This window comes from Gopherus evgoodei, chromosome 1 (assembly GCF_007399415.2).
Source record: "Gopherus evgoodei ecotype Sinaloan lineage chromosome 1, rGopEvg1_v1.p, whole genome shotgun sequence".
Taxonomy (NCBI): Eukaryota; Metazoa; Chordata; order Testudines; family Testudinidae; genus Gopherus; species Gopherus evgoodei.
This window is the reverse complement of record NC_044322.1, coordinates 11,236,645-11,250,567: the sequence shown is the minus strand read 5'-3', so window position 1 is coordinate 11,250,567 and position 13,923 is coordinate 11,236,645. Positions and strand designations below refer to the sequence as shown.

The window sequence follows — 13,923 nt, the reverse complement described above, 5'->3', positions numbered from 1 at the left end:
ACTATTGCCTTGTCTGGTGAAGAAGAGGAGGGTACTTCTCCGATTGCAGGTGTTCTTCCTCCTCACTTTCTTGTTCATCTGATCATGCCATGCCAGTTCTCCCTCTTGGGAAGCTCTATGAAGTTTCATAGGAGAGGGAAAAAGGCTGTAGAGGTAGGTTTCCTCACCAGCTGCATACCTCAAGGGGCCCATTAGGGCCAACATAGGACACTATAGGCATAAGAGACAGGGAGCCACAGGGGTGGATATAAAGGCACATGTTCTTCCTTAGATCCCATAGATCTATGCCTCTAGTGACAGGAAATACATCCCTACTGTAATCAGAAGGGGAGGCAGAAAAAGAGTACTAGTGGGGCCACACTAACCGGGATCCTACAGTGAGCCTGTCTCTCCCACCACCAGAGCTGAAAGACTCGAGTAAGAAAATAAAGAGTGCTGGCACTCATCTAAAATTGAATTTCAGCTCCTATTAAATCCTGCTAGAAGTGAAGGGATGGTTCAGAAAATGGACTGAATAAAGAAAAAGAGTTAAATCTCTTAACTTAAAGATGGCTTGAGAGTTTCCTGCCACTAAAACAAAGACAATATAACCATAAAGTTGAAGAGTTACAATACCTCTACAAGCAAGCAAACAAACAGCAACAAAACAACAAATCCTCCCACCAGAGACAGTAACTGTTGATAGTGTGTGTGGATAGGGGCACAATTTAAAGCTGCTGGTGGTATGCAGCAGGGTTCAGGGCAGGGCATATAAACCCTGGCAGAAATCAGGGGGGATGGGGATGTGACTCAATGTGATCCTCTACCCTGCACACACATCACAGCATCAAGAAGCAACCTTCCAATTCATCACTGCTTCTGCAACACGATGACATCACATAATTTGTGCAATGGAGTTTGCAAAATTACTACCAAGAGTTTAGATTTTAATTGTTCATGTAATAATTTTAAGATTTAATAATTGTCCTAGGGTATTAAAATGCTAACAGCTTCTCGGGCTACACATCAGCTTTAGACTGTGTACTCCTGGAAAGGAGATATGCTAACCTGGGCAAACAGAAAAAGAGGGATTTAATTTAAATGTAAGATTCTTAATATTCATTAATTTGACTATCTGAAAACTGTTCCTTGAATGGTTTCTTTTAAGTTACCAATTTAAATACTTCCTTCTATTTAACAGGACTTAGTTTATAAACTGTTCAGTTTACTCAGGATAAATCAAACGGATTCACCAATCTTTAAACAACATTCCTTTGCTCATCTGTATACTATAATATATTTGCTACTAATTTTGGGAGTAATACAATTTGGTTTTCTTACCTAGAGATATATCCCTACCAAAGGAGGACCCACTCTTAGGCCACGTCCAGACTACCCGCCGTATCGGCGGGTTAAAATCGATTGCTCGGGGATCGATATATCGCGATATATCGATCCCCTAGCGCGCTTATATCGATTCCGGAACTCCATCAACCCCAACGGAGTTCCGGAATCGACACGGAGAGCCGCGAACATCGATCCCGCGCGGTGTGGACGGGTGAGTAATCCGATCTTAGATATTCGACTTCAGCTACATTATTCACGTAGCTGAAGTTGCGTATCTAAGATCGATTTCCCCCCCCAGTGTGGACCAGCCCTCAGTGTGTAATCTCTGCTGAAAGCTCTCCACAGAGTACCATACAGAAAAGATTGTACCTGAAGTAACTATTGTTCACTACTACTTCTATTCTGTTTTCTTATTTCTCTTTTCCTTTTTTAAAATATTAGTTGTATTAATAATAGTGATTATTCTGCTTGACTTACATCATTGTGCCCCCCAAAGCAAAGCAAGGACCCCTTGTCACTAAAATAATGGGGGTAACATCCCTGAACTGGCATTTATTAAGACAATTTTTAAGATCTGTCCTGTCATTTTTTGTTACTCTAGACTATACTTTTTTAGTAATTTTGGTGAATTACTTGGTGCTAAACACTTAAAACATCCCTTTTGCCTCCACAATGGTTTTGAGTGATAATTAATGCTACGTTTTAGTCACAGGTCATTTTAGTAAAAGTCATGGACAGGTCACAGGCAGTAAACAAAAATTCATGGCCTGTGACCTGTCCATGACTAGTATTATATACCCCTGACTAAATCTTGGGTGGGTTGGGGTGTCAGCCCAGGGGTGCTGCAGGTGCTTGGGGTAGGTGGCAGGGGGTTGCCATTGGTGCTGGGTGGCGGGGTTGGCAGGACTGGCAGACTCCCTACCTGGCTCCATGCCTCCTCGGAAGCAGCAACATCCCTCAGCTCCTAGGCAGAGGCGTGGCCAAGCAGCTCTATGTGCTGCCTCTACCCCAAGTGCCAGCTCCACAGCTCCCATTGGCTGGGTGCCCCACCCCCAGAGGTAAGTGCGGCCCAGAGCCCTCGACCTCTCCCGCACCCAAACCCACAGCCCTGAGCCCCCTCCCACACCCAAACTCCTGCTGCTGTTTGGGGTGCAGTGGCGCCTGGGTCAGCTGCACCGGCTGCTGCAGAAGTCACGGAGGTCCTGGAACGTCACGGAATCTGTGACTTCCGTGACCTCCATGACAAATTGGCAGCCTTAGTGATAATGCTTCCCAACTGGTGGTGGTGATGGAGGCCATGTTTATACTACAAATTTACGTCAACCTAAGTTCCATCGGCATACAGCCGCTGCACTTAGTATATCACTTGTGCAAGTGCATTCTTGGCTCCTTTTGTTGGCAGTGCACATACTTACCAGGAAAGCTTGTATCAATGCAAGGTGCAGTGCACCATGGGTAGGTATCCCACCGTGCAACTCTCTACCACCCACCGCAGTCTTTTCGGAGTTTTCGCAATGCCTCATGAGGCCAAAATAAGTAATGTAAGGGTAACTGGGAACATCAGGTCAACTTCCATGAAGAAGTGTTCTCCATCCCATAATTTTCATGCCTTTTCAAAATCCCACAAATGTGCTTCCCTCCTTGCTGTCCACCATCTCTGACAGAAGAATGAAGCCTGCACAGCACTGAACTATTGTCACGAGCATTACAAACACAGGGTGCACGATCTTGCAGTATTTGCAGAGCCGCAAGGAAAGCCATGATGATGATTCCTTGGAGATGAAAAAAAAAATTCAAGGTTGGGGGTAGTGTTCATAGAGCAGCTGGAGATGATGCAGTGATGGTTCTGGGATTAGAAACAAGCTCTGACTGGATTACTCACATTGTAATGCAGGTGTGGGATGACAAGCAATGGCTGCAGAACTTTTGGATGTGCAAGGTCACATTCCTGAGTCTGTGTGCCAAACTTGCCCCAGCCCTCCAGCGCAGGGACACCAAAATGAGAGCAACACTGACAGTTTGAGAAGTGAGTGGCGAGCATTGCAAGTTTCCACAGCGCAGTCTATTGTTACTGATCAGTTGGGAATCAATTTGGAGTTGGGAAAACCACCACAGGGGCCACTATCATGCACATTTTCAAGGCCATTAATCGACTCTTGCTATGCTAATTGACTCTCAGCAATGTGCAGAACATAATGGATGGATTTGCAGCAATGAGGTTCCTGAACAGTGGTGGGGTGACAGATGGCATACATATCCTTATTCTGGCACCAGACCACCTACCCCACAGAAAGAACTTTTCTATGGTTATGCAAGCTCTGATGGATCCCTAGGAACTGTTTACTGACATCAGTGTGGGTTGGTCTGAGAAAGTGTATGACGCTTGCATCTTTAAGAACACAGGACTGTTCAGGAAGCTGCAAGCATGAACTTTCTTTCCTGCTCGGCAGATTACCATTGGGAATTTTGAAATGCCGATCGTGATCCTGGCCTATTCCTTGTTCCCATGGCTCATGAAGCCATACACTGGCCACCTTGACAGCTCCAAGGAGCATTCAACTACAGGCTCAGCAGGAGCAGAATGACAGTTGAATGTGCCTTGGATTGTCTGAAGGGTCGCTGGTATTGTTTACCACTCTGTCCACTCATTTCTCTGAACCATCTGAGACTGAGACCACCCAACTTATTTCACATAAACTATCAGATGGTAACAATTTACTGTCACATCTGAACTGAGCTAAACTAAACTAGCCATGCAGAGTCCATAGGCACCACATCCCCTTATTGGGGTTAATAGGTTATCATGGTAATTATACGGAAAGTCATGGCCTGGTCATGGAGGATAAAGGGTAAAAGTTACAAATTGATAGTAAAAGGGAAGGCCAAAAGTCACAGATGCACTATTTTAATTTTAAAATAATTTTATTATTTAAAAAAAGTATGTAAAACTATTTATATCTGCTATTCCAGTACTTCCAGTTCTGTTCTGTAGTAGCACCAGAGCAGTAAAGCAGACAGATTAGACCTGCTGCTGCCATTTCTTCATCACTTTTCTGCTTCAGCCACTGCAGACACTTCAAAAACCACAAAGTAAATTCTGTGACGTCTTAAAAAACCCAAAACCATAGAGATCATAGAATCTGTTATACTCACCCATCTTCCTCAAAATGGCACACCACAAACTCGAAACAAAATAGCAAATGTATGCATTTTTAATGTCATTATAAATCAAACAAAATAAAATAGTTGCTAGAGATCCCATTAGCTAAAGCCTCATCTAAACTAGCCTGTTTTCTGATTTTAAAAAATTCCAATTGTTGCAAATACTAATGCACCTCATAAATTATTACAATGGTGGGAGTGCTAAGGAAGACAAAATAACAACAGCCCATCAGCATTTTTCCTTGTATTGTGTAAACATACTTTTAAATGGTGGTGGGTGCTTGAAGCTTTGTCTATTCTCGTGGTCTCACCAATGGAGAAGTTGCACCAATGGGAAATTTTTCAGAGAAAAAAACAAAAACCTAGCAGAGATATGTTAGATGCCCCGCGCTCCACTGCCCGCATATCTGAGCTCTCAGTGAAACTGGTTTAACTGTTTGTTATTGCATGCCAAAATTCCCACGTGTCAAAAATTACAATTTTTTTTAAAATATGGAAATCAAGGAGTCTTAGACTTCCATGACAAAAATGCTGCCTTACCCATTGACAATCCTCTGAGCTCTCATTTTCCTATGAAGGCTTATTTGAGCATTGCCTATATTATAGCTTGGCAATATAAAATGAAGTTCATATTAATTTCTATAACTTTAAAACATGGCTATCTTTTCTAGCTTAGTTATTCAGTGAGTTGGGGTGGTTCGATTTTGTAGCTCCCACAATGCACAGCTGAATGCTGCACGTACATTGCCTATTTAAAGTGATGGCAGTGTATTATTTTCTTATCTTCCAATATCTGCTGACAACAGACCAACATCACTGCTGATATGAGGAAAAACAATACTTTTTCTGTTTAGTATTTAATCAAAATGTTTAATGTTTCACAGTGAAGTTTTTATATCACCAAGCATAGTGTCTACTTTGGCTAAGACAAACAACTCTGACATCTTAGTGTTTGATGTTCCAGAGCCAAAGTATTTGTAATGAATATTTCAGGATTATACCAGTATTTAATAAGAAATATTGAATTAGATACTGAGGGTGAAATCCTGTCTTAAAATGTGTAATTCTAGGAATGAAAACTGCAGCTTGTGGTAAAGACGGAAGGAAATGTGCTACTGGGAAAACTGTCAAAAAGCATGTATGCTAGCTGTCTTCTGGTTTCCATCATCTAGCAAGTAGTCTATGCCACTTCATGTGTTAAGCAGAGATCCTATCCTGATGTTGGGAAGCATATGGCCTGCATATACTCACCTCTTCCCTACCTTCCTGTGCCATCATAATAATACAAGGCAGGCCCTTAAATATTAGATGGCAATCCCTGCAGACATGGAACTCTTGTAAATATATGACTAGAATGAAGGATGCTATTTTGTAGATTGTACAACACGTTTAGGCTGCTCATTAGGAACAATGGACGATTCAGATTGGCCAGAACAGGTCAGGCATGAAAATGAGACTTTTCCCCCCTGCACTTTTATATTTAGAAAAGGAAGAAAAGAGGAGGAGCTGGAAGAGATATGTAAAAAGAGATACACAGAAAAAAGATTTATGAAACTTTCCAACATACAAAAGCTTTTCTAAAAACATTAAAGAGGGTTCTTAGCTTATCATGCAAAAAGTACAGAAATTTTTTTACTTCCAGGGTTTTAATTTCATTTTTGTCTATAAGGGCAGCAGGTTTAAAACAAACAAAAGGAAGTATTTTTTCGCACATCACATAGTCAACCTGTAGAACTCTTTGCCAGAGGATATTGTGAAGACCAAGACTATAGTAGAGTTCAAAAAGAACTAGGTAAGTTCATGGAGGATAGTTCCATCAATGGCTATTAGCCAGGATGGACAGGGATGGTGTCCCTAGCCTCTGGTTGCCAGAAGCTGAGAATGGGCAACAGAGGATGGATCACTTGATGATTACCTGTTCTGTTCATTCCCTCTGGAGCACCTGGCATTGGCCACTGTTGGAAGACAGGATACTGAGCTAGATGGACCTTTTTTCTGACCCTGTATGGCCATTCTTGTTATGTTCTTAAGATCTATCCTACAAACTTTTTCAAAGGAAGAACTCAACTATTTTAGGAGTAGGAGCTATTGTGCAGGAACACAGCTCCCATTCCTCCACTAAAAGCTAAGAGAAATTATTCTTGGGGGACCAATGCACAAAGGTCCTCCCGTCCTTTGAAGTGGGGACTCACAAGCCAAAGGAACTTAAAGTGGTAGCAGCAGTAGGAGAAAGTGCCTTGCAGCCCCTAATGGGAAGAGGCAGGAAAAATAAATACATAGATTTAACATAAAATTTCTCTTTAAATGTCTTGATTTTCTAAATTGTATGACTGCATCATATATTACAAAATTTTCTGGGAAAGTACCCCAGGTCCCACTTCTTATTTGTTTTTACATTAAAACAGATTGTCCATCATGGTCAAAATGGAAGTGTGGAAAAGCAGAGATGTGTAGCTGGGTAGAGGCGCACACATACTTTTACACGTTTGTTTTGCTGACCAAAGGTCTGCATTTGGACATTTTTCCTGTCATCCTTACAGTATTCTCTTTTCCTTGCAGTGACTCATCACCACAACATGATGCCACGCTACATTACTTCACAATGTCCAGACCTGTAATGGTATCCACCAAAACTGGTTAGCTCCCCAATTTAGCTTGATCTATTTTAACTACTGTTTAGGGAGTAAATTATATTTTGACCTTCTTTTGGCTATTGATCTAATTTAATGAAGTGAGTCACCTGAGACAGTAATGAAACAAAGAATGATTCTCACCCTAAAAGTTTGCTTCAGTTTTTTCTTTGCTCTTTCCATCCCACATCCTTAATCCAGGGATTTTTAACCCTCTCACCTCTCCCATCTGTTCTCCTGTCTCCTCCATCCTTTGTTGCTTCTCTCCCCTTGTGCTTTCTTTTGTCCCCTCTTAATAATACTGTAGCTGCTAAAACAACTTAATGTTCATAAAACAGAGGAGTAGGAGATTTTCTGGCTCCTGTTCTCCTGCTATTTCCGAAGAGGACTACGTAACCAAATTTGGTGAATGAGGGATCAGCTCTTCTTCAACCCAGATAATAGCATAGTAGATAATGGAGTATTAGAAGTTTAAGCAGTAGTCCTCCATAGCTAGTTTTGCTTAGTAAATGGAGAACTTCTATAATCTTTTGTTATACAGATAATGATTAACAAAACATTTTAAAAGGTTATTTTACATACAGTATAAATTTTCAATTGAAAAGTCTTCAAGGGAGTATCACTGTATTTCTGTTTGTTCTCTGAGGTTCCTCACACACTTTTGGGCAGTTTTAAATATTGAGATATTTATTTCTAAACCAAAAATTTAATTTGAACCTTCAAAAAATGCTATTTCAAAGAAATCTACAAGCTATAAAAATTAAAGTTGTACTTTAAAAATAAAACCAGAAAAGAACACCAGAAAATATAGAAATGCAAAGTTAAGGTATCTCAGACAACCTTGAACTTTGCTCTCATATTTGTATCTCTCTGGGCTCCCTGCATTCAAGGATGATACATGTCTGAAGGTTCACATTTTGAGCTACTGGTCTCATGTAAACATAAGGATAATGCATCAAAATATTCTTTATTAGTTTGACAAGTGTAGTTTTAATACTATATAACACTTCATAGTACGACAGTAAATATTTTGTAGCATATTTTTTAAAATAATGGTAATATTGCACATCACTTAATAAGCTCTTTGCCCTTGAATTTTGATGGTTGGGGAGACTAAAGGTTATTGTGAAAATTATGGGATTTGAAAGATACAGAAGGTGTATTTCCATTTTTACATTATGCTTTTTAAATACAAGTGCCTTCTTCCAAACAGAAAATATTTAAAGACCTAAAATACATGGGACCAATTACTCATGAAGTTTTTGGAACTTCCATAAATACTGTATGAAGAGTAATAAGGGAGAAAAGGTTGGGTTTTATAAAAAGCTGTTTGTACTTTCAGAAAATGAAAGAATATGACATTGAGGGCTTCCAAATTTGTCTCTCAATCATTCCCTATCAAAGTCATTCAGTTTACAAATAACAATGATGATTTTTCTAACTTTCTTGCACATCATCAGCAGTTAATTTGACCCATCTGATATGTATATTAGTGGCAATTAAAATAAATTGAGGTGTATACCTGTAAGACCACTCTTTTGGGTCAGGTTTACAGGTAATTATATATAAGAAGAAAATAACCAAGCTAGACTTTAGGATCCTAGTGAAAAAAAATTGGTGAAAGCAGTTTATGATTAAGTGCCCAAGTGAAAATTGCCTTATAACTACCAAAGATAAACAGGGTTTATGAATTGTCCCCAAGTATGCTGCTAGGTACTTTACAGCATACAATCTCTGTCTAGAACAGAAAAAAAAATAGAGGAAAAATCCTTTAAAAAAATTGTTCGCAAAACAAATTTGTTATGGAGCAAATAATAAACAAATGCTTTTTTTTAAAAAAAAATCACTTTTTAGAGTATAGTCACACCTACACTTGCAGCACAAAACTCTTGAATGTTTACTAGGGTATAAAACATTCATCTTAGGTTGAAGCCTGACGTATAAGGAACGTACTCTGATACTTCTGGGTCATTCATTACTGAAGCATGTCAGTTTGAAAAGCCACCCATGATTTGGCCTTTAAAAACAAACCATCTAATTTAGTTCAAATTCAAAGATTTAGTACACTTTTCATAACACAAGTGAAACAATGTAAAATTTTTAAAAAATGGCAAATTATTACTCTACATTATGGTCTAATCCAGAGGTTCTCAACCTTTTTCTTTCTGAGGCTCCCCCAACATGCCACAAAAACTTCACAGCCCATCTGTGCCACAATAACTATTTTTCTGCATATAAAAGCCAGGACCAGCATTAAGGGGTTGAAATCAGGGCAACTGCCTGGGGCCCCCCACCACAGGGGGCCCCACAAAGCTTAGTTGCTCAGACTTCAGCATCAGCCTTGGGTAATGGGGCTTACGGCCTCAGACTTCAGCCCCATACAGCTGAGAATTGTCTTTCTGCCCTGGGCCCCAGCAAATCTAATGCTGGCTCCTCTTGACAGACTCCTTGAAACCCGCTCGCAGCCCCCCAGTGGGCCCCAGACTCCTGGTTGAGAGCCACTAGTCTAATCTGTTTGGTATTTGTTGGAGAAAAAACTGAATTTTTGAAATACATAACAGTGAATATGGCCCAGTTTAATAATTTATCAATATTAATCTGCAGCATTGTGACCTAGGATCCCAAAGCCTAAAACAAGCTTTTGGACTCATCCCTCATGATTTTCATATTTGAGGATTATCTCATTCACCTACACATAATTTTCAGTAATGTCTGAAAAGAATATTAAGGTTTCAAAGTAAAGCATTCAAGCTATGAAATACCATAATTAAGTTTGCCTGGAGAACCATAATTCAGCCTCTTTTCATGTATGCATAACAACAGTCTTGCCCAATATCACATAGGAAGACTGTGGCAGAAAGAGAACTCAGCTCTCCAGAGTCCCAGTCCAATTGCCTTAACAGCAGGAGACCATTCTTTCTCTTCTTGCAACACCACTGCCTCATTTAGTGTCCATCCTGTGCACTAAATGAGGCAGGGATCCAGTAAAACAAATAGCAGGTAACCATGTAATTAACGATTGTATCATAATGTTACATAAAGAAGGATGAATTACAACTGCTCAGGCAATCTTAGTTCTAGAATTTCCTAACTTTTGAGTGATTGATTTTGTGACCTTAATGTTCTTTTAATGTCGTTTTTTAAATATGTAATATCCCAGTGTTTTAAAAAAAAAAATACAAACATTCCATCAGGTTGAGCCATACTGACCTCCTGCATAGATCATCAGTAGGGCAGAACCCAAGAGCATTAGATCCACAGTGCAAAAGTACCATTAATTAACTAGTAGCAGTAACAGGCTACTATCCACTATGAGAGCCAGACACTAGAAGATGACATGACGTGACCCATACTTTGGCTTACACATATATTTGTTAGACAGCAGAGGAATGTCAGTAATCAGGAATCTTGTTTTCTATTTTATGCTAATGTCAGGATACTATAATCTAGAGTACACCTCTCTTCTAAGACTTTTACTGGAAGATTCAGGTGAGACACTTAAAATCTGTTAAGAAGCATCACCATATTGCTTTTGTCCGCAAAAATTCACTTCAGAATATAGTTCAAAATTGCCAAACCTGTTTCTGGAAATCTTCATGGACTTGCTCCAGTCTTCTTGGTCTTGTTTAGACTAGAGTTGCTGGTTGTACTGTAACTTGAATTAATTGATTGCCAATTAAAACTACCATATATATTTGAGAGACATTTGTTCCTGGTCATGGTTAGAATCCTGCATGGATACAAAATTTGTATCCACAGCCAATCTGCAAACATAGTCCATGGATATCTGCCGATTTGCAGGGGTCTAGTCATGGTTTACCTGAGGTCTCAGTGTAATATACCTAATTAAATCACACTGGTGTAAACTGCGCTTTACTTGTGTGTAGTATAACTATGTTAAGGGTTTGCACATTGATGTAGCTCAGCAGTTCTCAACCAGGGGTACGGGCCCCTGGGGGGGGCCGTGAGGTTTCAGGGGGTCTGCCAAGCAGGGTCAGCATTAGACTTGCTGGAGCCCCAGGGTGGAAAGTTCAAGCCCTGTCATGTGGGCCAGACGGCCAAAGCCCCACCACCCGGCACTGAAGCCGAAGACTGAGCAATTTAGCTTTGCAGGGCCCCCTGTGGCATGGGGACCTGGGAGGCAATTGCTCTGCTTGACTCCCCTAACACAGGCTCTGGCTTTTAATCTACTGGATATGAAGAAAAAGAGTGGTTGTGGCATGAAGTTTTTATAGCATGTTGGGAGGGCCTAAAAAACAAAAAGGTTGAGAACCCCTGATGTAGCTAAACTGATGCAAATTTATTGACACAAGTTGCATGAAAGATGTCATGTAATATAAAGTTGTATTATGAAAGGATTTTTCTGTTTGTTTCAGTAAAATATTTAAAAGAACCATCTGGAGAAACTCTTTTTACTTAGTTTTACCCATTTGTGTTTTAGACTGCAAATTCTTTAGAACAGAGATTTCACTTCACTTCATTCTCAGGCCCCAATCCTGGAAAGGGATCTATGCAGGTAGACCTTTACATCTATACAGAGTCCAAATGAAGTATCCCTCTCCCGTTCAGCTTATTGGATCAAAGTCTTTGTTCAGTGTATTTTGTCCACTGTAAAGCACAACAGTACTACAGAAACAATTTTGTATGGACACATTTTTTAACACATCACACAATTCAAAAATATCTCTAACTTGAAACAATCATGGACCAAAAAAAAAAAAAAAAAGGTAACTAACCTCCATACACCAGCATAGTAATGAGAAGAGCAATTAGGTGGACCCTGAGGCTGGGTTTAACAGCTTCAAATTGCAGTATGCTCAGCTGGAACACAGTGGAGAAGAGCAGCTCTATGGAAAAAGCCTGGGTCTCCGTGGTTTGAATAGGATTACTGCAGCCCTCTGCCAGTGCCTCAGAGTGCACCTCGATAATCCCCATGGACCAGATGTAGTGGATGTAAATTCTGGCCAGCACTGCACCAGCAAACTGAGCTCCAATCTTCAGCCCGCCCTGTTTGACTGAGATCCCACCATCCAAGATTTGTTGCAGGGTGCCACAGGGATTGCATGTGCTGCCAGTTAGAGTCAATCCATGCAGGACAGTAAAACCATAGGTGAGGGTGAGGGCAACGTGTGGCTTGGGCTGCACATTGGCCAGCAGCCGGAGCTCACTGGTGCAGGCACAGATTTGGAAAGTGGCAAACAGCTCCAGGAGAAACATGCGAGGGCGTCGGGAGTGTATATGGCGTCCGGTTAGCTTCCGGCACCCTCCTACCAACATCATGGTGCCAGTCATCAGCAGGAGCGAGATACAGGTCTCATCCAGAACCATAGTGAGGCCCAGGCTGAGAGAGGCTAGGACTTCTCCCAGGGCAGGGGCAATTGCACTCAGGTCCTGGGCTCACCCCTCTCCAGCCCTGCCGCCTGTGAGGGGGGGATTCTGTTTCTCCCCAGCCAGTCGGGGGAGTATCTCAATTCCCCCCCTCTCCTGCCAAGCTCCCCCACAGCCAGTCGGGGGAGTGTCTCAATTCCCCCTTCTCCTGCCAAGCTCCCCCACAGCCTGTCAGGGGAGTGTCTCAGCTCCCCACTCTCCTGCCAAGCTCCCCCACAGCCTGTCAGGGGAGTGTCTCAGCTCCCCACTCTCCTGCCAAGCTCCTCCACAGCCAGTCAGGGGAGTGTCTCAGCTCCCCCCTCTCCTGCCAAGCTCCCCCACAGCCAGTCAGGGTCAGGGGAGTGTCTCAGCTCCCCCAATTCCCGCTCAGGTGTCTCAGCTCTCCCCTCTCCTGCCAAGCTCCGCCCACAGCCCGCCGCTACCTCTCCCCTCCGCAGTGCCTATGTGGCAAAACGTCCCGTCCCCTGCCCGCTACGAGGAGCCTCCGCCAAACGGCAGCCGGCGGCAGCGGCTGGCCCGGGGAAGCTGCCCTTCCTCCGGGCCGGTGGCCACCTGGCGGGATAGAAACAGACCGAGCCGGAGCCGGAGCCCGCCGGCGCGTGCGCAGACAGCGCCTTCCCTCCGGTGCCTGGCTCCCGAGCTGGCCGCAGCGGCTCTGCTGACGGGAGCAGGGAGCTCGCGCTGCCGCCTGTGACCGTTGGTCCGGCGAGGTGACGGTCACGCGCTTGCCGAGAGCGCTAGGGAGCCGGGTCCCCTCGGGCGAGGGAGGGGCTTGGTCCCGTGCCTATGGCCAGGGGAAGGGCCTATCACTCGGATCTCACCCCGCACCCAGGCTCTACCACAGGCAGAAGCCTCCCAGCTCCACACGTTATCCATGGGCCTCAGCCTGGTTCTGCCCCCCGCCTCCCGGGGCGTCTTGACATCCATTGGCAGGACATTGCCCTCATGGCTCTGAGGGGGTGAACTCGGGCCCCTGGTGCCAGTCCCTATCTCACGGTCACAGTGCAGGCCACTGCACTTGCATTTCTCCTCAGCGGTCCAGCTAAAGGCACCCACTCTCCGGCTTCAGCTCCCCAGCTGTGTCCCGCTCTGTCTGGCCTCAGATTTCACCCCCCAGTTCCCTGCCTTCACTGTGTTATTCCCAGCACAGCCAGGTTGCTCAAGGGCACCGCCTGCTTGCTGTCTCTTCCGAGCTGGGTAACGGTGTGACTGCCCACCATTCGCATTGCCACACAGGGCTTTCTAAGCAAGCCTACTTTATTCTTACGGGGGAAAGCACTACAGAGAAAAAAACGTTAAAACCCCTAAAAGAACCAACGTGCATGCTGATAAGTGTACCAGAGCTCACCCGAACCTTAACGTGGATTCTGGTATCGGTAGCCCCTCAAACCACCACCCAAATGAGATTCCTTGTGGT

General features: G+C 43.1%; 1 protein-coding gene across 2 annotated transcripts in view; it reads right to left on the bottom strand.

The window, feature by feature from the left end:
* The window catches only part of AQP11 (aquaporin 11), a 29,613-nt gene extending 16,517 nt beyond the window's left edge, over nt 1–13,096 (bottom strand). The window contains exon 1 of one of the 2 annotated variants that reach the window (XM_030558006.1): nt 11,855–13,096. In XM_030558006.1, the coding sequence (XP_030413866.1) occupies nt 11,855–12,446 (592 nt within the window). In that variant the 5' untranslated portion in view covers nt 12,447–13,096. The remainder of the gene's footprint in view (nt 1–11,854) is intronic. The other variant, XM_030557997.1, reaches the window with a different exon arrangement.
* Between the last annotated feature and the right edge of the window lie 827 nt (nt 13,097–13,923).